The 26,010-nt window shown below is 39.3% G+C and overlaps 1 protein-coding gene across 2 annotated transcripts in view; it reads left to right on the forward strand.

The window, feature by feature from the left end:
* Positions 1–26,010, forward strand: part of ANO6 (anoctamin 6) — a 187,159-nt gene that overhangs the window by 88,684 nt on the left and 72,465 nt on the right. For both annotated transcript variants that reach the window (XM_040642359.1, XM_040642360.1), the window contains one exon: positions 13,463–13,591. In XM_040642359.1, the coding sequence (XP_040498293.1) occupies positions 13,463–13,591 (129 nt within the window). The remainder of the gene's footprint in view (positions 1–13,462; positions 13,592–26,010) is intronic.

Here is a 26,010-nt window from a genome sequence, read left to right on the forward strand (position 1 = left end):
GGGGGGGGGGGGGGGGGGGGGGCGCAGTGCGGGAGGACACGAAGGGAGACAGCTGGGAAGTGAGGGACAGAGGACCCAAAGATAATCTTTTGGTTGGCCCCTTCTTCACCCTCTTGCTTTCCCCTCCTCGTCCACCGCAGCCCTTCCTGGGGGTCAGATTTCCCCAGCTCATCTTTTCTCGCTGGCTCTCCTCCCTCCCTCCCTCAGCCTCCGTTCCCACAGAGCTCTGCAGGAACAGCTCCCAGCTTCCAACTGACAGCCTTCGCTTTTCCCCCTCAACCTCACACCTTGGCATCTCCGCTCGGAAATCTCACAGATTCCTAGGAGTCTTCCCCTCCTGACTGTGCTGCTCTTCCAGTTTCGTGTGTTTCAGTAGATGTACTCACCGTCCTCTCAGTTGCTCAAGCCAGAAACCTCAGAACCCGCCTGACATTGTTTCTGACCTGCTGTGTCTACGTGTAAGTCATGGTTTGTCTGTCCTTCGTCTTCATTTCTGTTGCTACCCCTCGGACTCACGCATTACCTTTCTTCCCTGGACTCTCAGTCTGTCATTACCACTTTGCCACCCATTATCTGTTCTCTAAGCACTTCCTGGAAAAGCAGAAATCAGATCATTTCAGTTCTTCCGTGGTGTGTAATGGAATCCACCCCCCACCGTTGCTTTATCTGTAATATTACAAAATATCACAGGATAAAGGGTTAATTAATTTCAGTTGATTTATTTAATAATATTTATCCATTTAATATTTCTATAACCCTATTAAGCAGGTACTATTGGGAAATATCACTGAAATATCCCTTGGGGCATATATTCTAGTGAGAGAAACAGACATTAATCAAATAATTACACGAATAACGACACAATTAAAATTGTGAGAGGTGACATTCAAGGAGGCATCTAAGGTGCTCTGAGAGTATAAAAGGGGACCTAGACTAGCCGGGAAGGACAGGGAAGGGTTTGGTAAGGAGTTAGCCAGGGAAAGGGAGGGATTCTAGGTTGTTGGGGCCACATGTGCCAAGAGAGGAGGGAAACACTTTACTTCAATGGAATACAATGTAACCATTAAAAACATTAATGGAATACAGAACCTGACAACTTCACTGGGACAGAATGTGGTCTTACATTTTCTAAGCCATGTGGAGCAGCTTTTGGAAACCAACAAGACTGAACCTTTATAAGACCTGAATAAGATGGTTCTGTTAAACACTTTTTTTTCCCTAAAGATTTTATTTATTTATTTGACGGAGAGAGAGACAGCCAGCAAGAGAGGGAACACAGGCAGGGGGACTGGGAAAGGAAGAAGCAGCCTCCCAGCGGAGGAGCTCGATGCGGGGCTCGATCCCGTAACGCCGGGATCACGCCCTGAGCCGAAGGCAGACGCTTAACCGCTGTGCCACCCAGGCGCCCCTGTTAAACACTTTTGACTTGAATGTGATCTCAGGTCAATTCGGCAAGTATCTGTTGACTTACTTTCCTCGGGGTTATAGGTTGAAATAAAAAACAGGTTTCTTTCCTTCATGTTATAATCCAATAAAAATGATTGTATGTATACATAAAAATAGCTTGACATATGGGAATTTTATCATACTATTATTATAATTTATATAATACAAAACTAAGAGTCAGAATGAATAGTGATTCTAAAGGTTTCGTATTTCTACACGTCACACTCTTAATGAAGTGTGGACCCCAAATAGCCTTTTTTATGTGGGTATATTGATACTTACTATAGTAGAACTTAAAACTGAAAAAAACTTAAATGTATTAATTTATTTAAACATAACCAATGATAAACTCAATATACATTAACATAAAATATTTTCATGAAAAATAAGTATTTTCTTGAAACAAAAACACTAATAAGGGTGGCATTATTTTATATATTTTATAGATCTCTTTAAGAGAAGGCAGCTGAATTTTTATATCTACTTCTGCAGTTAAAAGTTGCAATATGTTGTTTTAGTTGAAGTATATGAAGTAGATCCAGCCTTAGATAGGTAGTCAGAAAAGAGGAGTTTTTAAAAGTCTTTTCAGGTAATTGTGGATATTCTTCTTTGATACTACATTAAAACTCAACAGGTAGTAAGCATCTTAAAGTTTGGTTGTAATATGGAATGTGAAACCATATCAACAAATTTGTTGTATATTGAAAACCTGTCTTGCATTTTGAATGGATCTTTACCCAAGCATAATTTTTATCACTGTGCATAGAACAGTTGAAAATATTGGTTCACTGAGTTAAGTAGCTCTTACAAATGTTGACCCATTTCATTATACAATATGAAAAAATGACATTTGTTAACGCACACCCAGTCTCATCAGAAATGCTAATGAATATTGGGAAGCTGTCAAGTTCACAGTGGTGAATACAAGTTGTCCTAAATTCTAATACTTGGTTCAATTTTCTCATTAGCAATAAATATTGTCAGTTGTTTTTCCTGAAATGACAGTTTCACTTTGTTCATTTTTGGAAAAATATCTGCCAAATACCCAAGTCTAGATAACTGAATTTTGTGTCAGTCATCTGTCAAGTAAAAATGGTATCTGTGGAAAAAACTGGCAGCTCAAAAATTATACAAGCACTTTTCCTCTAGACAACTATCAGACTTGAGTGTGCATCACAAGTGCTTTATGGGTACTTCCATTTCTTCACACAGAATATTGAAAAGCCGTTTACTCCAGGGTCAGGATTTAATAGAGTTAGTCATTGTTACAGCTTCATCAAGAACATGTTTAAGGGAAGTGATTCTTTATGTGGTGGTGAGGAATATAATGACAACTAGTACGGTTTGGTGCTGCTGCTGGGTAGTGCTAAGACACTAGCAATTTTACACCTGCCCCATTGCTTTTGCACCATCATTGCAGGTGTGAACACAGTGAGGAAGACCGATAACATCTTAGTATTATAAAAATGGTTGTGACCCCCTGGGCCCCCTGAAAGGGTCTCAGAAATTCCCAGGGGTCCTCAGAACACACACATCCACTGGCATAGACAAGTAGCATGGTGACGGAGAGAGAAACGGGAACTTACTGTGAGGAAGACTTCGTGAGAGAAGAACTGAGTTAGACCTTGAAGCAGAACTAAGGTTTGGATAGGTGGGAAGGAGAAGGGAAAGGGAGTTTAGGAGGGGAAGTCATGTGAGTAAAGGACCAGAGGCAGGAAGCAGCATGACGTAGCCAAAACACTGATGAGAAGGATGGTTGAGTCGGAGGGTTAGGAATGGGGAGTGATAATAAAATATGGGATATAATGAGATTATGAGGGATCTTGAAAACCCACTGGAAACGTTTACACTTTTTCCAGAGGTCATTGGGAGTAACTGAAGGTTTTTGAATCCTGCGACTTGAACATGTTGGTTTAGGACCATCCATTCGGTAGAAGTGTATAAGGTGAATTTGACAAACAGGACAACTGGATGCAAGGAGACTGATTGGAATATTAATTGTAATCTAGTTTGTAAGGGTCAAGAATGCAGGCTGGAGAGATGGCAATAGATGGAACAGGGTGAAATGTAGACTAATTGTTTCAAAGGTAGAAGCAATATGAGAACTAAAGAAGAAAAAGTCAAAGGTTACCAGCATATTGTATGTTATAACCCCAGCTCCTTGCCAAGGACATTGTTAGGGAAATGGACAAAAACCAGGTGTTTCTATATAAGGTCTCACATGAAACTTTTTCCTCCCCCCCCAAAATCAGAATGCTTCCTTTTTTTCTGATAAGAAGAACTGGATCATTGAACACATTTCCTTTTCGCCCTGCTGCCAGGAGGCTTTGTGCCAAATGTCATGTTAAAATCACAACAGTTACAATTGTCCTAGTGGTTAGTACATTTTCTTCCTTCTACTTTCTCTGGCCCTGATTCTCTATCTCTATTTACAATTCATTAATCTTATTATTTTCATTCTATTTGATGCCAGATGTCATAAGACCTCTTTTGAAAGAGATTGGCGGTGGGAGAGTCTTTTAGGGCTCCTGGTACCTGTTCCAGTGCGAAGGGGCTGTGTTTCCCACCCCTACACACACTAAGCAATTCTCCGACACCAGTTGGGTACCAGAGAATTCAAGTCAATTCTGACACTGTCTACTGGGAGATAGCATCAGATTCCAAATGTTAAGGACTCAGTCCTACAAAATTGCCTTCCACTCCCCATTTGAGACTGCAGTGGCCAGCCCCCCAGGCTCTTACCAGTGCTTCTGACTAATGGGCTACAGATTAGAGGTTCCAACAACCCCCTTTCTAGGTTCAATCAATTTTCTGGAGCAGCTCACAGAACATTTATATATAATATTTACTTATATTTACCAGTTTATTAAAGGACATGAGTCAACAGGCAGATAGAGATACGTGGGGCAGGGTACCAGGAAAGAGGTTGGGGCTTCCACGTCTTCTCCCTGCGTCCCCATGGGTTCACCAACCCAGAAGCTCTCCAAACCGAGTCCTTTTGGTTTTTACGGAGGCTTCTTTGCATAGCCATGTTTGGCTAAGTCATTGGCTGATTCAAACTCCAGCCCCTTTCTCCTCTCTGGAGGTGATGGAGGGCACTGAAAGTTCCCACCCTCTACTCACATGGTTGGTCCCCCTGGCAGCCAGTCCCACATCCTTGGGTAGGGTCCAAAAGTCATCTTCATTAATAAGACACCCATTTCACCTTTATGACTCTGAAGCATTTTCAGGACACGTGGATGAAGACCAAATATATCTGAGAAAGAGATTTTGGTCATCTGAATAACAAAATATATATTTCTTGTAAGTCATTATATCACAGGGAGAATACAGTGTCATGAAAATATATATAACCCTTCACATATTTTGTTCACTCATAGGATAGGGCATTCTACATCAGTCACGTTTTACTCAGAACCTTAAGAAAGCTAAAGACTCTGACGTCCAAAACCAAAGCACCAAGTTTGAATTTCAAAGAAATTCGATAAATTCAGTTAATCTGGTTGTCATACCACAAAGAACAGCCATTCCTGTAAACTGCTTGTGAGTTAAAGGAGAGAAAGTAGTATATTTCTATAAAACATTAGCCAACTGATAGGTGTTGTCACATTGCTTTGCTTTGCTGGGCACAAGATGCTCTGATTTCTTTTTCTTCCTCTTGCTTTGAATGAGCTTGTAAACGCCAATTCTCAGAGAAGTAGTCTGAGAAGATTATGGCCAATGGATACGTGGGACATAACAGTCCATGAGGGAGTGAGTGTTGATGACAGGACTCTTGTGCTGCAAACTCTGAGCAGCTGAAAAGCTAAAAATAACCCAGGGCAGTTCTGAGACGAGAAGTGGCAACATCCTGTGAAAGATGAAGAGCCTCTGGCAGTGACGGATTGTAACTTTAAGGGAGCCTGCTGAAGACGAATTGGACAGGAGCCTAGGAAAGATCTTGACTTGTTGCCTTGGTTACACCCCCAGTTCTACCTTCTTCCATAGCATCTTCAGCTTGACAGTCTGAATAACCAGTTTGAAACTCCGTTTTCTGTTCATTCTCAAATTATAATCACCTTCTCTGAGGTAGGATTTTCTTTCCAAAGCACAATATTTCAGGGACTAGTAATCTGGGTCACAAGTAACTCAGGTGACTGAAAAAGGGGAATAGTTCACAGCAATGGATTTGGTGAATGAGAACTACCAGTAAATATTTTTGAGTCGTAACCAGTTAGTTTTCTTTTTTTTCTTTTTTTTCTTTTTTTAATAAATTAACAAGATCTTTTTATTGCCTTGGGTCAGTAATGACGAAGTGAAGAGATTTGTTTATATGTTTCTCTCATTACATTCTTTTTTTTATAATAATTTTTTATTATGTTATGTTAGTCACCATACAGTATATCCTTAGTTTTTGATGTAATGTTCCATGATTCATTATTTGCGTATAACACCCAATGCACCATGCAATACGTGCCCTCCTTATTACCCATCACCAGCCTATCCCAATCCTCCACCCTCCTCCCCTCTGAAGCCCTCAGTTTGTTTCCCAGAGTCCACAGTCTCTCATGGCGTAACCAGTTAGTTTTCTGAGAACTGAAACTAGATAGGCAAAAGCCAGCTGAAATATGGCTGACTGACAGGAATAGGAGGGTAGGTGGAGGGGAAGACATGTGGTTATGAAGTCATGTGAAAACTTGTTCCTTAAGGCCGATGATCTTAAAGTTGTGGATAGAATATTATGAAAGTCCATTAAATCATCAAGGGTCTGGTCGTAGCAATATTATTTTGGTTCTCACAATTTCCAGAATATAAGATTGGGAGTTATTTCTTAAAGGTCCAAAAAGTGTAATTAGGACAACCATCTTGCCTAGGTGGGAAACCTGTAGAACATTTTTCCTCAAGAGGTAGTACAAACTGAAAATGCTAATAGATTCAAAACATGTTTAAGAATGTTAAATCCATAATGTGATATGAAAGCAAAAGCAGGACACTTTGGGGATATTGAAACCTTAAGAGGTTAGCCTCCAGGAGGATAATCATTCCCTCTCAGAAATATCGTCTTATGCCACTTGACTTGTTTTATCACATCTATCACTTTATCTTTCATCAGACTTTATTGGGAATATTTACAGCTTAACCTCACCCACATTTCACCAGTGTTACCATTATCGGATGCGAACTGTGCAAACTGGTGATGGCTGCTTTTGGAAAAGTATGAAAACAACCGCTGTGGGCATTTTCACACTTTTTTTCTTTTCCTTTGTGACTTTTCTTGTTCCTCTTCTTTTTTGCAGATCACCTTTAAGGAAGCTAAGCAGAGCTTTTAAAATGGCTGGAAAGCCTATGGAAAAACAGGAGAGAAAAAAAAAGTGTAGTCATGCTAATGAAAATCCCAATCCCAGTTCTCACCTTGGGGTTAAGGAAAAGGTTCAAACAGAGCCCCTCCCCTGGGAGAAGGCTCCTTACTGAGCATCTCCCTGCAATCTTTCTGAAAGCCTGTTATCTACCCTACTTACATAATTCCTTTTAAGGAAGTTTTACTTTAAAAAGGTCATTAAAAGTTCTATTTTCATATTTCCTCAAGCTTGGTTCAGAAATTTGAAGAATATATAAAGTCATATGAGAACTTCATTTGATAAAACTACTGTTTCCTTGGCATAGGCTGAAGGGGAATATTTAACAGTAATTATGCTTAAGGCATTATGCCTTTATACTCACCCAGCATCTGAAATGTGATGTTCTAATAATAGAACTCTAGAGTTTATTTTAACACAAGCAAAAGGAAACAAAGGCAAAATGCATATACCAAATCAGCAAGCCGTTGGCATGTGAATGTTCCATTGTGTGTATAACCAAAAAAACCAGAAGCAGCAACAGCATTTTCATGGCACAATCTATTTATATTTATAGGTGAACTACACCTATCCCTGTTGAGAAATGACTGAAACCCGCAAGTTCAGCAGCTTGGGAACTAGTTATAGCCATTTACTGATATAAAACAGCAAGATTTTTTTAGGAATTTGTACATCAATTTTTAACTTGCAACAAAAATCATTTATGAACTAAGTAAGTATTAAGTTCTAATTTTTTTTTCAGAAATTTTTGAGTCAAAATATATAAGTGATATTTGGCAGTTACACAGGTGGCATATAAACTATAATGAAAAGTATGTCAGCTTGGGGCAGGGATCTCTAAAACATAGTATCGCACATTCCAGTCCAATGTCTGAATTTCAAAAAACATGTCAACATTGTTGAATCCAGAACTGATGGACAGTACCCGAAAATATTTCTCCCTTTTCCTTTTGGGACTTACTTGATAATTTTATGGGCCCCTTCTGTATTGCCGTTCACCCACTTGCCCCATTTGCCTGCATGGTCTTTAGGATCTCATCAGTAAAACCCGAGAGAATCTACTGAATAGGAATTAAATAATAATATAGTTCAGTTAGGTCAAGAATAATAATTGGCATTTCACAAAAGCAGTAATTCAGTTGGGCAGTACCCATAAAAATGTTGGCACTCTCTAATTAAAAAGTGCAAATGAAAAAAGTATTTTGACTATCATGGGGAAAGTGAAAATAACAAATCTAGTGAGGGTGGGAAAAGGCATTTTCATAGTCTGCTGGTGCAAGTGTTCATTTATTATCAATATTATGGATGACAATTTAGCAACCTATATATCCAAAGCTCCTGAAAAGGCCATGCCACTTAAAATCTGCTTCTAGAATTTAGCCTAAGGAAATAGTAATTGAACATGTGCACAGATACATATGTAAAGGATGCTCATTGCATCAGTGTTTATAAAAGCAGCAAATTGGAAACAATTTATGTGTTCATCAGCAGAGGAAATGTTTATATTGTAGTGATTAAACATGACACAGAGCTTTATATCAAGCTAGAAAAATGTCTATGATGGATGTTTATAAAACAGTATGTAGGGTATAGTACCATTTTGGTTAGAGAGAGTGTGTGTGTGTGTGTGTGTGTGTGCACGCACGCGCCTGTGCGTGCTTTTACCATCAGGGGTGAGAAAGGTTATTTTTATTTTAAGAAAAAAGTAAACTGAGCTTGTGCTCCATGCAAGGCTCAGCAGAGAACTCACGGTGACCAAGACGTGGCCACTGGCCTTCCGAAGTTAATAGTGTGGTTAACAGCGTGGGAAAGGAGACCGATTTGTACAAATATTCTGGGTCACTCTTGAGTACACCTTGATCATTTAGGATCTTTGTGGAATATCCTGACATGCTTGACTCTAAAACCAGAGTCCTTGCTTCTGGATACACCTTCCTCCTGGAACGGACCCTCTTTCCACTGACTTCCTTCCCATCAACACTCCTGAATGCCTGAGTCCAGTCAAAAACGTGCTTGCTCATCCCCTAGAAGACAGCAGTTACTAAGCTGACTTCTCGTTTGGCTCCCTTGTGCGTCCGTGTGTTTCTCCTTATCCCTGTTAACTAGCAGGTTCCTTCCTCTTCTTCCACCCTGCTTGCCACAATACCAGCCTTTCCACCTTCAGCATTAAGCCTTCCACACCGCAGCACTTGGCATTTTTCTTTCTACTTTGCATTTTCTCACTATTACTTGTTTTCACAGGCTGAGGAGGAGACCTAATAAAAGGAAAAAATTTGTCTTGGTTGCTTCTCTCTTTACACAATTGTGTAGAGCAGAAAAGTTCCATTATTACATATGCTTTGAATCTCCCCGAATTCTCCTACAGTTAGGGAGAACACTTGAGAATATATCTCATAACTGTATGGCATGTAAATAAAATTTCATTGTGCTCCGTATTTCGTGAGATCTAAATATTTACATAAAGGCTTTTGCTTCTAAACTTTGGTCTCCCTGGAACTTGTTATGTGCATGGATTCAGGGTTTACTGAAAAATAGAAGATCCAATATTTTCACTTTAGTTCTCTTCTGTGATTAAAGTTTGCTTTTTTTTTTTTCCTATTGTGTCCTTGGAGTTAATTTAGCTTTGTTTTACTGGTCTTAAAGACTGCAGAGAGTCACCTTTTTTCCATATTCACATTTCAGTGTGAGTGTTTTGATGCTGTTTATTTTTCATAATGTAATTCCTTAACCATTATTGTTAGGCATTAAACCCTTCTGGCATCATGCCTCTTATGAAGGTTGAGACCATTACCCAAATAAGCTTGAACTACTCTCCAATATCACAGTAAATGACAGCCATATCAGGCAGAAAGACTATTTGGAAGTTCTGGAGATACAATCAGATATCACTTGCTGTCCCAGGCAAGTTTCAGACACCCTTACACATAAATAAAAGTTTGAGCAAAAATCCCAATCGGACAGCTTTTTATTCAGATCTTGGACAAATAGTTTAAATTCAGCATTTTAAGCTCTGGGAATAGATGCCTCTGTTGTGGAATGGGACTTCCAGTCTTGTTTTTGCAGGGTTGAGGACCGGATTTGTGGACGCTTGAGAAGGATGAGATTGGACAAATGTTCNGCAGGAAGTTATTTCATGGCCTTGCCGAGTGCTGATAGCAGGGGTTCCGGTATGATGGGCCACTCACCTAGAACCAACCTGAACACCACAGAGCAATGCCATTCACGCAGCGGTTTCCCAGGTCCTCTCTTATCTCAGCCCTTCTTTCTCCACCTAGAAGACAGACCTCACCATCATATGACCCTTCATATACCTGAAGCATCCTAGTCAAGAAGTCTAAGGCCTTATTTCAGCCAGAGATGGCTTGGGAGAAATTTTTCCTACCAAATAGTTACTAGAAAATGCTCATCTTGGGACTTGTTTTTCTGTCCACCAGGACATTCTTTCTCAGTCTCTTGTCCTATAGTACAGAGGTCTCAACCGGATTCAGGGACTGGTACCCACCCATACGTCTTAGTCAATAGCAAAAAATTTTCAAGTTCTTAAATTCGTAACTCTAGCTTAAAATCCCTGGGCACCTTATTTTGCTGCTTGCATTTTGTTATCCTGAATTGGTTAAGGAGAATCCCACCCTCTGGGGCTTCTTGTTGAAGGAGCCGCCCCAAAATAAAAGAAGGAAAGAAGCCAGCTGAGAGGAGGGAGGCCTCGATAACATCATTTGCACAAATCATACCTGACCTCCCTCCTTCTTCCCTCTCCTCTCCTTCGCAGCCAAGCTCTTAATACTCGGACCAGCATGTCTCCTCTGCATCCCAAGTGTGAAATGTCAAAGGCAGCAGCCGAAGACAGAGGCGGCACAGTGGTTGGCAGTGAGGGTTTTGATCTAATGACAAATGTACGTGGGTGGTTTTTTTTTTAACCCCTGCAGCCTTTAACTTAAAGTACAACATTAGGTCAGGTGGCCAGCAATGAGTAAATGAACACTAGATTGGTGGAATTTAGTATCCTCGGGACTAGTGAGGGCACTGGCTTTTTGTATCCTTTGGGGTAAATACCCGGTAGTGCAATTGCTGAGTTGTAGAGTAGCTCTACTTGTAACTTTTCGAGGAACCTCCATACCGTTTTCCAGAGTGGCTGCACCAGCTCGCATTCCCACCAACAGTGTAAGAGCTTCCCCTTTCTCCACATCCTCGCCATGTCTGTTGTTTCCCGTGTTTCTCATTTTAGTCACTCTGACCGGGGTGAGGTGGTGTCTCATCGTGGTTTTGATTTGTGTTTCCTTGATGAGGAAAGACGTCGAGCATCTTTGTTGGCCATCTGGATGTCCTCTTTGGAAAAATGTCTGGTTTCAGGGTTTTTGTGTCAGGGTCAGGACTTGATCAATTCATCACTGAACAATCAGTCATTTTTAAAGAAGTTTATCAGTATTTATCCTGAGAGATTATTAAAATTTTACTTCATTAAAGCCAAACTTTAGGAGAGGAATTACTTTTTAATTCTCTGTTATTTCAATGCCCTGTTGGGTGAGTTAGGCCTGTAGTAATTATTACTGAAAAATCCACCCTTTAAAAAAAAGTACAGTTTTGTTTGTAAATCAGCCTTTTTCAATTTAGGCCAGATTTCTTGTTTGTTACCTGATCTTTCCAGCCCCGCGTCGAGATTCCCCCTTCTTCCCAATTGCCTGGTAGGCAGTCTTCTGCCAAGAGATGGGAAACCTAGATTTCATAGCAGCAGAAAACTGGCATCCTTTTCCCTGGCATTGCATTCCAATAATACCATATCAGAGTTTGACCTACTTATTTCATACAGACAGCTGATGCCAAGTCGGTGAGGCTTTCCTCCAAACAAAGGGCCGTGGTCTTCTGTCGCACATGCAAGACGTGCGTGCAAACCAGGTTACGTGGGAGCTGCCTGCCAGCCCGTGCGGCCGAGCAAGGGCCGTGCGCGGGAGAGTGCCCGGAGCCGTGTGCAGATGTGGTGCTCATTCCAGGCCTCATTCTTTACATCTGCACTTGAGTGACTCCGGCTGGATGCCACCAAAGACAACAGCACGTGGGCTACAGAGAACAAGTGGCTTTTGTATGCTTTTCAGACGTCTGTAATGATGACCAGGTTTTTGTGACTCTATTCCACTCCACCCCGCCTCCCCTTTGCCATTCTGAAGAAATTACTCATTTTTTTCCCCCCTCTGCACAAAATTTTCCTCTAGCAGCTGGCCTGGTTGTCACCAATAGTAACATCTTCATTGAAAGGAAGAGAAATGGAAGGAGCTTAAAGGACTTTGTGGCTGAAATGAAAAAGACAGGGCTTTAGCATTTTTGTATAGCTTTAAACCCTTTTACAAGTGATGGGTGTTAAATAGCTGAAATTGTAAATAAAAGAATTGAGTAGTGGTACCAGCCTAAGACATGGATGTGTCTGTTGTCCTGGGCCCTCCATGTTCCAGCTGGGGAAGTCACACTGTCTGTGGTTAGAATCCCTGGTTAAGTGCCACTGGCATGAAGGTGTGTTGAGTTAGGTTACCGCGGGAGCTCGCACTCCACAGGTGAAGTGACCTAAGTGGGAGGGGGTTTGACTGCTAGCATGAAACCTTCTTCACCCGCTCCCTGGTGGAAAAGAAAGGAATGGCAAGATCTACCTTTTCAAAAGTATGAAGAAATGGAAGAAGGGATAGGGGTAAAAATAGGTGATTTTTGTATGAATTGGTGCTAAGTACAGAGAAGAATTAATCGCATTTAGTGATTAAGTGGTTCTGCCGAATGGCTACAAAATGCAATCTCCCCATGAATTTTTTTAATGAAAAAAGTTAAAAATTTGAAAGTATTACTTATCAGTTAAAAAGTAGTCTGATTCTTAAACAGCAACAACATTCACAACAGCGTCCCCAGAAACTGTGTGAGAAACACAAACCCAAGTCTTTGCTTAGAGCAAATTAAAATATTTCTTTTCAAATCTACATGGTAATAAAGATTGCTTAAACTCCATTAGGTCTGTGTTGTGCCATTATTTCTTTATTTTTAAGCCATAAGGCTTTTAAGCTGTAAACTAAATTGTTGTTGCTGGGGTCATTTGTTTATTTGTTTTATTTGCTAGGAGTGAAGGGGGTGTCTTTTGTGGATTTGGGAACAAATACAACTATTTTAGCTTTTGTGTTTATCAAAGCATCATCTGGTGTATGTTTAATGTTATAGAGTGGTACCTTCTATAAAATGGTGAGGTCCAGAGAGCAGTCTTGAAAAATGATGAAAAGGTTGGAAATACAACCTAAGAAGGATGAGATTTTCAAAAACGGTGCTTCATCTTAGATTTGTCTTCTTCCTAAATGAAGAAGAAACTAAACTTCAGTCCTTCAGATAGGCACCTGTGGCTGCCGTGTTTACTTGCAAAGTGATATTCCTTTGCTGTTCGAGGAGGGAATAATTCTGAAATGATTGTGTTTACATACAAAATACTGATATATTCCCATGTGCTTGGAGAATAATCCTAAACTGCTCAATTCAAGGACTTCTTTCACCAAGAACATGCTAGGCTTGCAGAGGTCATGGTGACCGTGACCTCTTGGTTAAGTAACTAGCAATGAGCTTTTTTTTTCTCTGTAAACACACTGATGTACCTATTAAAATAGAAAATAAGCACAAATGGACACTTAAAAAATGATATTAAAATTTGTTTTCCCACACAGGAAGAATTTAATGGAAAACCTGACTCCCTCTTTTTTAATGACGGTCAGCGAAGAATCGACTTTGTTCTAGTATATGAAGATGAAAGTAGAAAAGAAACCAATAAAAAGGGTTCAAATGAAAAACAAAGAGTAAGTTTTTTGTGCTATTCTCCTTTTTATTTCTTATTATATTGCGAAGTGGAAAAAAAACAAACAACCAAAGTGCTATTTTTATGTAAGCAATAAAGTGAAACTGGTGTTTGAGAGATCACGTACCAAACATACCTTCATATTTTCTCTGCTCATCATTCCCTCAAGGCATGTTAACAAAAAAAATTTTTTTTTTTTTTTTTTTAATTTGAACCAGAAACTTCCTCAAGCGCTTAACCTCCGTGGGTCTCACAGCTGAAGGCAGACTTTCTTCCAAGGAATTGTACTTCCTATTTGTAGAAGAGATTTACATTAAAAGCATACTTGGCTATTTGCTACGAGGTGGGAGGGGAAGGCAGCTAATGATTAATAACGACAGCAAGCGTAGGAACAGCTAGTATTCAGAGTACTCTCACGGGTGGTATGAGCCTCGAGCAGGCATTGTCTCACTTCCTTTTCAAAATAACCTGCGAGGTGCGTTCTGTTATCCTACCATTGTCGATGACAGAAGTGACCCCGAGGTGAAAAGATTGCCCAGGGTCGCCGACTCTAGGATGGGAAATAGTGAAGCCGTGCTTCACGGCTCTTGTCTTGAATCGAGAACCCGTTCTAGTCACATCTCCCATTTCCTGTCCCTTCCCTTCCTTTTTATCCATTGCCAGCCAAGCTGCGTCTTCATCCCTTTCCTTTCCTTCAAGCTCTTCTAAGTAACAAGACTATTTTTATCTTGAGATAGTAAACCATTTAGCAGCCCAGGGTTATAACAAATGCCTGGATCTTCTTTACCTGAACCGAAACTGTATTAAACTAAACAGGACAGAAAGGAGAGAGCATACATGGGTCACTGTTTCCCCACTCTGAAAAGAACTCCCTCCTTCTTTGTTTTTTGTTTCTTTGTTCTCACATCTAGGCTATTATATACACACAACTTTAATTGTCCCTTTCTGGACTTTTTCTCTGAAATGCATCATTCCTAAATCTGTTGATTTCTGCCCATTCTTTTAAACCAGCTGATGAAATCTGCTTAAAATGAAGCAATCATGCCCATTTTGTTTTGTTTGTTTATTTTGGAAGAGGTGAGTTTCGAGGTTTGTATTTGCATGGTATCACAGAGTAAACCCAGGCATTGGAACTTGACATTCACTTTCTAATTCTGCCACTCCAATTATTTGGAGTAATTCTAGCTGATATAACCAACTAGCCCTGAATTACAGTGGCTTGGCACAATAAAAGTTTACTTACTGCTCACGTCAACTCAGATGTGGCATCCCTGTTTGGCAAGATGGGTTTAGGGGTATGGGGGGTGGGAGGGCTCTGTCCTTTGCAGTCATTCAGGGACTCAGGCTGACATAGAAGCTTTGCTATATTCAACAGGTAGTTTCTAAGATCATCCTGGGCATTAACATAAATAATAGTTTGAGAGGATAAAGTACTTGTGGTTTTTACCACTTTGCCCTGAAGTGACAACATCAATTGTGCCACATTCTATTGGTCAGAACTGAGGAAAGTGGAAAATGTCATTTCTGACTGGAATGCCATGCTATGGAAGGGGGAACATGAATCTTTGGTGGACAGCTGGCTCGTCTTGACCACAGCTGTTAACTGGCTATATGACTTGAGTGAATTTTCTAATGAGCATCCTGTTTTATTATTATTTTTGAGATGCATGTAATTTTTACATTTTGACTTCTTTAAAACCAGGATGTGTCTTACAAATGACATACCATAATTTCATTGGTTGAATTTTTCCTATTGCTATATGAAATATTGGTTCATCACACACTGATGGCATCTTAGATTTAGGAAGTGGGTCACAATCCATAGGATTGTGGTTAGGATTAAGTAAAATATTATATAGAAATGTTATATAGATTGTTAGCACATATTAGATAATAGATATTAATTCCTATACCTTTTTTTCCAGTTTTCTTAAAACAATGTGCTAATACAAAAAGGCATGTCTCCTCTTTTGTTACTATATAATGTACGTGTGTGTGTGTGTGTGTACATATGTATATATATATGTATAAATTTACTAGAGTAATATAGCTTAGAATGTTTTATCATTTTCCTGTGGACACTAAAATATATTATGTGCAGTCGTAGTCACCATCAAATATTCATTAAGCATCCATATGCCAGTGGAACTGCATCAAGCACTATATAAAGTAAGTTAAACAAATCTAATCCATTAAAGTGTAAAGAAAACAGTTCCAGTTTTAGACAAGAGCTTCACTGCCATGGTGAAGGGGCCCTAGAGCTGCTTACATTATTAATAAGTGCTGCATTTGTTTTACACAGAAACATGGGTCCCAGGGTAACTCTCATAAATCAGGAGGAAAAAAAATCATCATTAATTTGGCAATCTCTGAACTCAACGGATAGATGTACCATGATGTTGGTTTTAATAAGCCGTGCTTTGAAGCACTTTGAGTCTGCATTTGTACATATTACTTAGATTGCATCCGAGTTTAAAGCTCAGCTTTGGAATCACATTTTTATTAATCAGAAAAATATTTGTGAGTTCCATCATATCCTCTGTCAGGCCTTATTCAGGATTTAGGACTCCACCAAAGAAAGGCAGTTTCCAAATCCTGCTTTCTTTGAGAGAAAAAAAAAAATTATGTCTAAATCATAGTGATTTCCTAAAGTAACATCAGGGTAGACTTTGCCAGTGGCTGATCCAAAGAGTATCATTAAGTACTTTCTAGAGGTGGAGAAAGAGAGAAGTGATAGGGCCACAAAACATAGAGGAGTAAAAGGCTACGTCTTCCCATGAGCAAAAGAGAAAATATTTTTTCTAGCCAGATCTCTTAATATCATGTCACTTTGTTCTCCTGTATTAGTGAAACTACTTCAGGAACTTCACACCTTCCTTTAAAAAGAGTAAATTGTTTACATTTACATTAGACATGGGGACGAACTGTAAGTTGTTTCAGTAATACATGCCCATTTAGCCTGCTGCTGTGGCACTGAATCACTTTGAACGTTTTTTTACTGCAAGAAGCAGGGAAACCAAACTCAAAATGGCTTAAGTGCTAAAGGAAATAATTTTCTCACTTAAGAAGTAGCCTAGAGATAAAATCTTTTCTGGGTTAGGTAATTCATTGGCTTAAAGAGGTCATCAGGAATCGAATTCATCCCATCCTTCTGTGCTGCGATCCTCACTATGTTGCTGTTCTGAAACTGACTTTACCTTGTTACAAGGTAACTCTTGTACTTCAAGGCACCGGGAGGTGGCAATAGGGAGTGCCCTTTTTTAAGGGAGAAGAACGCTCCCCCTAGGAGGGCCCTAAGCAGATTTCCCTTCACAGTTCACTGTCTATCACAGGTCTGTTCCAAAAATGACTGTTGGCAAGATGAATGGAATTACTTAGCATCATTAGCGTAGACAAATGAAGATGAGTCTTTCGTCTCTGAAATTGCCTGATCACCCAATACCTGAAAAAGCATCAGCCTTTTCTTAACAGTGAAGAAGGGGGAAATGACTGTTCACTAGGTAGCCAGCGGTGTCTGGCATAGCACATGATTAATTCCATCTAAATATGTTCGATGTACATTGGGAAGAGCAAACATGTTCTAAATGAAACAAATTTCTGTATTTTTCTCCAACTGTTTCTGCTCAGTTTTGTTAGTAATGTTTCTTCCACTTCCTTTTGCTAGACCTGCAAACAAGTGGCAGAATCGATCCATTTTGAATTTTGTTTTGTATGACACTTGGTGTCCCTTCAAATGGATGAGTTCATGACCAAGTAAAGGTATAATTCAGGTGATAGTAAAGAGGGTGTAGGGGTCATGGTAGCACAAAGACAGTATAAGCAATCCCGAGTAAGTTTATTTATTTAACTTTCTATCTGCACAATCCATTCCTAAAAGTTAATGGAAAATGTATTTCCTTGAAGTTGATGTAAATTTTATATATGGAAATATAAATTTGTATTTCATATCTGACTTTAAGAATTCTTTAGTAGGTGGCAGAAGGATCTGGCCATTGGAAATCATAGCATAAGAAGTTTTTAAGAAATGAGCAATAATTAAATTATATCCAAAACTTCAAATAATATGAGACAACTAACTAATTGGTTACAGATCCTGTGAGCTTTTAAAACTGTTGTCTATTGTTTTAGATGAGTTATCATGAGGCTGGAAATGTTCACCTAGAAATGGATGAGATCTCTTTGGACATGTTTCAAAGTTCATCAAAAAGTTCTAGGACAGTGAATACATTACATCACTCCATTTAGTGAGGTCTTATATTTTTTAGTAAACTTTTATAACAGTGTCCATGAAGATCTTGTACTTTTTTTTTTTTTTTTTTAGTTTCAGGTGTGCAGTTTAGTGATTCAAGACTTAAAATACCCAGTGCTCAGCACAAGTGTGCTCCTTAGTCCCCATCACCCATTCATCCATCCTTCCACCCACCTCCCCTTTGGCAACCATCACTTTGTTCTCTATGGTTGAGAGTCTTTTTCATGGTTTCTCTCTTTTTTTCCCTATGATCATTGTTTTGTTTCTTTTTTCTTTTTCCAAAGATTTATTTATTAGACAGAGACAGCCAGCGAGAGAGGAAAAACAAGCAGGGGGAGTGGGAGAGGAAGAAGCAGGCTCCTAGTGGAGGAGCCTGATGTGGGGCTCAATCCCAGAAGGCCAGGATCACACCCTGAGCTGAAGGCAGACGCTCAACGACTGCGCCACCCAGGCGCCCCCATCGTTTTGTTTCTTAAACTCCACATATGAGTGAAATCATATGGTATTTGTCTTTCTCTGGTCTTGTACATTTTTATTAACTATTCTTATTTTAAAATTTTGTTGATATTTTCAGAAGCATTTTAAACTGTGGTTTGCGGTTTATTGTATATTAAAAAATTTCATTGATTTTCATAAGTTCTACCTAGAAACCTTGATAAACTCTTTTTAGTTCTAATAGTTTCCAATGCATCTTTTAAATTTTCTCAAAAAAAGACCATTTATCTATGAATGATGAGAGCTTTGCTCTGCCTTTGCTATTTTTATACTTCTTTCCTTTTCTTGTTGAAGTGCAATGGCTAAGACCTTTTGAATAAAAACAGTAACGCATAGTAGTCACCAGTATAGTGTTCCTGATTTTATTGGGAATGTTTCTAAAATTTCCCCAAAATATCACACTTGCTATAAGATTTTGGTAGTTTTCTTTAAAAAAGCTTAAGGAGTCCCCTTCTAGTCCTGGATTGCTAAGAGTTTTATGATAACTGGGTTTTAAATTTTATCAAATGCTTTTTTTTTTTTAATATCTGTTGAGGGATCACATGGCTTGACTTCTCATTAAGTCTTACGTGTATTACATGTATGGTTATTTGTGGGTAGTAGACGGTAATTAACAGTATGGATAACTCAAAAATAATTTATTATTGACTTCAGCTTGCAACATATAATTTTCCTAATCATTAGCTCCCTACGTATGCTAATGCTACCTTAACATAGTCTATTTATTTATTTAATTTATAATTCATTAAAAAGTATTTGAGGCCACTTACAGAAATAACATCAAGAGTAAAAGTAGTTAAATGAGAAACACAGAGTGACAGATGTAAAGTCCAGGAAAATAAAACGAAGCCATGTGTCAGAGTAATAAACAAAATGATTTTTTACGAACCATAGGTCCTGTTCAGGAGTTAGCATTCAGCTGTAAATTTGCTTCTGAGTTTCCTAGTAGCCAGAGAAAATGGGAAATGTTATTAATATGTTCTAAAGTTTTAACACAATAAAAACTAAACTGTCCAAAAGAAATGTAATGTTCTGAGGATCTCCCAGAAAGAAATGTATTCCCTGGAGCCTCATAAAGGAGAAGACATGATTGAATAGACTGAACATTGGCATATCTTCTCCAACTTGAAGAAATAAAAGGATGGCAGAAGGGGATTATAAAGCATCAGAACAGCATAAAATATTTCCTGGAAATGACATGTTCACCACAGGTAGTCCATGAATTGGAAACTTGAGGCTTATATTAGGATAGGTTAAGAAGAAATGATGGTAACCAGCATTGGCTGGTTTTACCTTCCCAGATAACTTTTGGTAGGTGTCCTCTCTTCTGTTTTAAGGGGCAAAATCCAGTCTAACTTCAGTTTGCTAGCATTTTAGACTAAGGCAAAGAGAATCTTTATATTTTTATCTCCCTTCTTTACACCCTACTTGCTTATACTAAGATTGTAGGTTAAAAGGAATAAAGTAAATTAGAATCAGCAGTTTCAAATTACAGCTACAAAATGTGTTGCTGGTATAAGCATGTTTGGTTTTATTTTTGAGTACTCAGCACAAGAGCAATGAACCCAAATCTTGTTTCTTATTCCTTGAGTGGAAAGTGTCCTTGGGCCCAATCCTTAAAACAGACAAAAAGGTCAGTGAAATCCTAAAAAAGTAAAACATGATTATTCTATTTTGTCTCACAAAGATCTGGAGAACAGAAAATCCTTTCCTTTCTCTGATTGGTCCTTCTGAGGTCTGGCCTTAGGTTTGAATGAAGAAGCTGTCATTTGCCCTGGGGGTCCCAAACAGTCACCTGTATCTCACTTTTTAAAGGGTACAAGATTAGGAAAAATCAACTATACTACATTTTCGTAAGGAATAGGCTTGAAAGGGATAAATAATCACAAAAGAGTAACTGCTGTGTGCGTAGAGAAGATACGTCTTAACAGTTATTTCTTAACTTTGATAAGAGGCATCTGCTTTACTGCTTGAAAGGAGATTGTTCAGGCAGCATCCTATACCTACGGAGTCAGAATCTGAGTCAGCATCTCCAGGAGTGGGGCCAAGAAAACTACTTTAAGCAAGTGCTCCAAGTTGTTTGTATAAGTAAGTAAGTTTGGAAAACATTGCACTAAAATGTTTATAGTGGTTATCTCAGCAGTGAGTTTAAGTTGCTTTTTCTCCCCTCCTCAGAAAATTTCTGTTTTCTAAGTTACCCATGGAGAGCATTTATTTCTTTTGCAATTATACCTAAAATGTTAATTGAAAAGGGAAATTCAGTGGATTTCAGCTAATAGTCACTTCCATTCCATGCTTGTCATTTAGAATGCTCATCTTTTTTCCATCCCCTAGAGAACACATATTACCTACTTGAGTGAATTCCTCATCAGATCGGTCCACTAACATTAAAGGTTTTATCACCAACATGTGAATTTAAATTAAGTCCCAGTTAAATTATTCATTCCACTTACTGAACCTTTTTGAGCACATGATATATGACTAATAAATAGTACTTAGAGTAGACAGTAATTTTTTGTACAAATTAAGTACCTTTAACTTATTCCTCATTCATCTTTGTAGGCTTAACAAAGATTGGCAAGTTGAAAAATACACTGACAATACCATCAGTACTTTGCCTAACAAAGCTGTAAGAATACTTGAAATTAATCTATGCATATACTTCATTAATCCCAACCGATTTGTGCTTTATTATCATTACAGTGTGTTCAGTAATTTTACTTCATAGGCATTACAATCCTTGTTTTTTTTATCCTGCAAAAGCTGGGTGACATAAAGAAAATGGTAGATTGGTGTTTACAATCAGTATTATTGCTGTCTAATTCACAAGCCAGTCCTCCGCACAATGACTTTATTAAGCCAAATGAGATGTGCAATCTAAGGTGCTTAGGGGCAGAAAGCTTCCTTAGTTATGCTGGTCTGTCCTTTGTGATTTTGATTGCTTTTATTCTTTATTTCTCTGACAGCTGTATTAACCTCTCAAAAGAGGTAAGAGTAAAATTTCAGTGTCTCGGGTGGGATAGGTACTCTTACCCTTTTTTACTTTGAACCCCCAGCACCATTCTCCACCAACAGTAATAGAATCACACCCATCTTTTTCATGATGTACACAGGTCCTCAATAATTACAGTCATTTTGGATTTACTAGAACTAGGTTAAAAAAAAAAAAAAATCCAGGTTGCATTGCCAATGAATTTGTTCCTCTAGAGACAGAAGAATTTACAGCACAACCTAAGGTATGACTGGGAGTTTTTCAGAGCCAAAGAGCCTCATTTGGTTATTTTGTGCTGCTAAATACAGACCATAGACTATAGAACATAGTGTAGGTTCATAAGTGTGAAGTTTTCCAATAAGGCACATAGATGATTTTTAGTTAAAAAAGTGTGTGACTTCATATTCATTTTTTCAACAAATATTTATTGAACAATGGCTATGTCAGTCAATATGCAAGATTAATTTTCTTTCATTTTTAACATGGAAGACAGCTCTACCCTAATTTTTTTAAATGTCAAGAACACTGTTACTTATCTAAGTATAAATTCTACAAGGAAGTGAAGATAATGATTTCATATTAAACAGATTGAAGCAATCTTTTCTTAAGTAATCAGTCTTTTCCTGATCTGTGCTTGTTTGACAAATACAGCACATATGCTAATTTACTTTAGCTACCTGACAAACCAAGAAAACTGGTTTGATCAATTTTTAAAATATTCCACTAGTTCTTTGTGAATTGCCTTGCCAAAGGAAAATAACAAGAACTGTCTTATTAAAGTAACTCCAAGGTGATAGATTAACATGTTTAAGCAAATAAAAATGTCCTATCCTTGATTCAGCTGTTTAAGTATTTATAGTGAGTGGTAAAATAGAGGGCATTATACACCAGCTCCAAGGTCTACCAATTATCTTGAGAGAAATCAGGTAAATATCACAGGAGTTCTTTATAAAGAACTAGATAAGAACTAAAATAGGATAAATGAGTACAACCTTTCTGGAGGGCAGTATGGCAGTACATATTAAAGAACTTAAAATTGCATATGCTCTTTGATTTAACAATTCTGCTTCTGAGACTTTATCCTGAGGAAATGATAATGGTTGCACAAAGACTGTTCTACAAGGATTTTTATAATAGTGAAAATTAGGAGCAACCTAAATATCCCACAAGTTGAGATTTGTTAAATAAATTATAGTACATCTCTCTGAGAGACTATTACCAAGCCATTAAAATGAGATGGAAGAAAAGTATTTCTAAGGTTTTCTGCATCTTTGATACTCACATGTGCTATACACTCCTGTCAGTGACCTCCCTTATGATACACAGAAATGAGGGAAGAGTGAGGAGATATAAAGATGTGTTCACAACCTTCAGAGAGTGAGGAGGATACACACACACGCTCTCTCTGTCTCACACAGATATATACATTTATCAGATATCAAAGAAGGTAGTCTGAGTATCAGGATGACCGAGTGGTATAGAAGAGTCAAGAAGAGGGAGAGCTGAGTAACTCAGCAGTAAGATCCATTTCTTGGAGTTCCAGTAAAACAGTGTCATTGGTGTCCCACTGAAGGATTAGGGGGTCACTGGCCGCACAGTATGGAGGCCAAGTGGGTTGGGGTTGCCTATTTTTGTTCAGATATCTGGCATTAAAAAAGAAGAGGTGAGCCTCTAAGTTAGCCTGTAGGGGAGAGAGGGCTTTGTTTTTGTTTGTTTTGTTGTTTGTTTGGGGTTTTTTTAAGGAGTACGGGAAGTTGAGCATGTTTGAATGCAGAAAAAGAGGATATGGTAATGACTAACATGTCCCTATGGCTTATTATGTGTAAAACATGATACTGTGGACTTTTATACCCATGATCACATTTAATCCCTGAAAGAAACCTCTCAAGATGAAGCTATTTCTTGTCCTGTTTTTGAAATGAAGCCACTGGTGCTTGTACGATTTAAGTTATTTGCCCAACGTCACAGAATCTGGATTTGAGTTTTGACTCTGAATCTAACTATTATGCCATTATTTTCCAAAAGGAAAACCCAGACTGAAAGAGCTGAAGGGGCTATTTGGTAGACTAAAATCTGAAAGGAGACAGTCCCATGAAGGCTCTAAAGAGTTGTAGCCTCAATTTAGGAATTCCATAGAGAAGGAGCTGTGTGTTACTTACACTGTTGAGCATGTCACAGTCATGGTGATGCAGCTGATACAACCAGGAGTAGTTTGTGTTTCGTGTGTTAGGTGACAGAACTGCCCTCCTGTGGGGTGGGTTCATTTGCAACTCTCTCAGCCATCCCGCTTTGTCATCTAGTAATTCAGACTCCAGGGTGTCTGGAAATCACTTCATGCTCTGGACGCCCCTGAGCTATCTGGTCTAGTACACTCCAGAATTAAACTCTCTCTCTCCTTCTCTGGCATATCCTGTAATACTCATAAGTAAAAGTTCATGGGACATTTTGCAGGGCTCAGGAAAGGGGAGCTTCGTTGCTACACTTAGTAATTTGTATTCCTCAATCCTACATAACAGGCAGCCATCGGTCCACTATCCACTCCATTCATTCATTCATGCATCAGACATTCATTGCATGTTTATTCTATTATAGGTCTAAGTGCGGAGGATATCAAGAGTAAAAGACCTCTCTAGAGGCAAGGATGATAATTGAAGAGTAGGTAGGGCCATGGAAGGATTTAGTATTGTTAAGGATGGGAAACATTTTAAGTGTTTGTTGGCTGGGAGTAAGAGTAATGAAGAGGAAAGAATAGAGAAAAAGAGAAGGTATTGCCGAAGCAAGCTCAAGAAGAGATATGAAAAGGATGTAATCTTCTGACCCCAAGAAAAGAGATGGTATCTAGCTGTTGATAGGTAGGTAGATAGAGACCTGCAGGAGTTCACATGAGTGTCTGCCATTTTCTGTGCAAGGAAGGAAGCAAGGTCTCTTGCAGAGTGTGCTGGTCTGGAGTTGGGTGTGGAGTGCAAGGAGCTCCTTGAAAGTTTGGAACAGCTCCCTGGTGGATGAGTAGGGTCCAGAAAGAAGACGGCTGTGTATCATAGTGGACCCAACTGTAGTAGTAACCATGAATTTGTAATAAGGCCAGTTAACATAGTTACGTGATTTCTTTCTGCCAGCACTTAGTTATTAAAATAGCCACTTAGCCACTAGAGAAGTTCCTCTTTTGACTGATTCTCCTGCTCTTCTAACTAGAAAGACATTTGTCTATAAGAGTGAATGTCCTTGGGCCTGAGCCTTCACATCCTAACTGAAATTATTCCTGACTGACTTCGAAAGGATACAGAAGACCCAGTCATGGATCCTGCTCAGGAGACAGTCTGGGTTGCCCCTTGTACAGACTCAGGATGAGTCATCTGCCCTGAAGGAGATGAAGGCGGAGTGTCTCGTGTACTCAGCACCCACTCCCTCCACTGCACGGTGATGGAGGTTATAGGCTAACAACTCTTTCCTAGTTCATGGTTACTGAACCAGTCAGGATTCTTGCTGGCAAGTAACAGAAATGAGCTCTAACTTAAGCAGACAAAGAGTTTATCAGAAGAGTGTCAGGGAGCTCACAGGTTCTCCTAAAGGACTGGACAAATAAGTCTGGAAACCAGGCAGCTAGGAGCAGTGCCCCAAATCCCACTGCAGAGCCACTGTGGGAGAGAAAGCATGGTGCTGCCCAGAGCCATAACCTCTACTTCTGCTATCTGCCATAACCTCTACTTCTGCTATCTCGGAAACTGGCATTCGCTCTCCCAACCACTCTCAAATGAGTTCTGCTTGGCCCAGCTTCTTCGTGTCACTAGCTTCTGAGTGAGAGTCTGGAGTGGTTGGTCTGATTGACAAGCCCAAGCTCATGTGCAAATAGCTGAACTTCGCAGGAGACCAGGAAGGAGAATGAATGTGTTTTTCTCTTCTGTAGTGTAGGGCTCTGGGGAGAGCTGAAATGTCAGGTGGCCATAAAGAACAGCAAATGCCTGTTCCACTCTCATGAAACACATGAGTAAATGTTTTAGTCCTTCTGTATCAGAAGAAGGTCTTAGGTCACTGGATGCTGAGTTTCTCTGTAGTCCCCCCCCCCAGCAAACTATTTTAAATTATTTGAATTTTCGATGCTTTGAAGGATGCTCTTAGGAATGTTTGTAGAAGGAGTTAATAAGCATTTGTTGAGTATAGGCTTTCAACAAGCACGTGTTGGGCATATGCTCTGTGCCAAGCACCATGTTGAACATTGTTCACAGGATCAAAAATGATTTTATTTTGTTACTTGCTTATTTATTTGTTTATGGGGGGGCAGGGGGAGAGGGAGGGAGAGAATCTTAAGCAGGCTTCAGGCCCAGTACAGAGCCCAACGTGGGGTCCATCTCACAGGCCTGAGATCATGACCTGAGCCAGACGCTTAACCTACTGAGTCACCCAGGCACCCCTCAAAAATGCTTTGAAGCAGTAGGAAAGAAAGAAGCCATCAGGCACGAGAACTGGACTACCATGCAAGAATCAAAATGCAGGTTAGGATCTAGAGTGAAGAAATACTACCTGGACAGAAGCAGGAGTCTGAAGCCGCTGCCCAAGCTGAGGCTGGGGCTGCGGCAGGTCTGGCTGCTTTCTGATGTTTAGGGGAGCTGTAGCACTTGCCGATTTTTCTCTAAGTGACTACTGCATGCTCAAATTGTAACAAGCAATTAAATGTATTACATTTGTG

This window comes from Ursus maritimus, unplaced genomic scaffold, assembly GCF_017311325.1.
Source record: "Ursus maritimus isolate PB19 unplaced genomic scaffold, ASM1731132v1 scaffold_26, whole genome shotgun sequence".
NCBI classification, from domain to species: domain Eukaryota; kingdom Metazoa; phylum Chordata; class Mammalia; order Carnivora; family Ursidae; genus Ursus; species Ursus maritimus.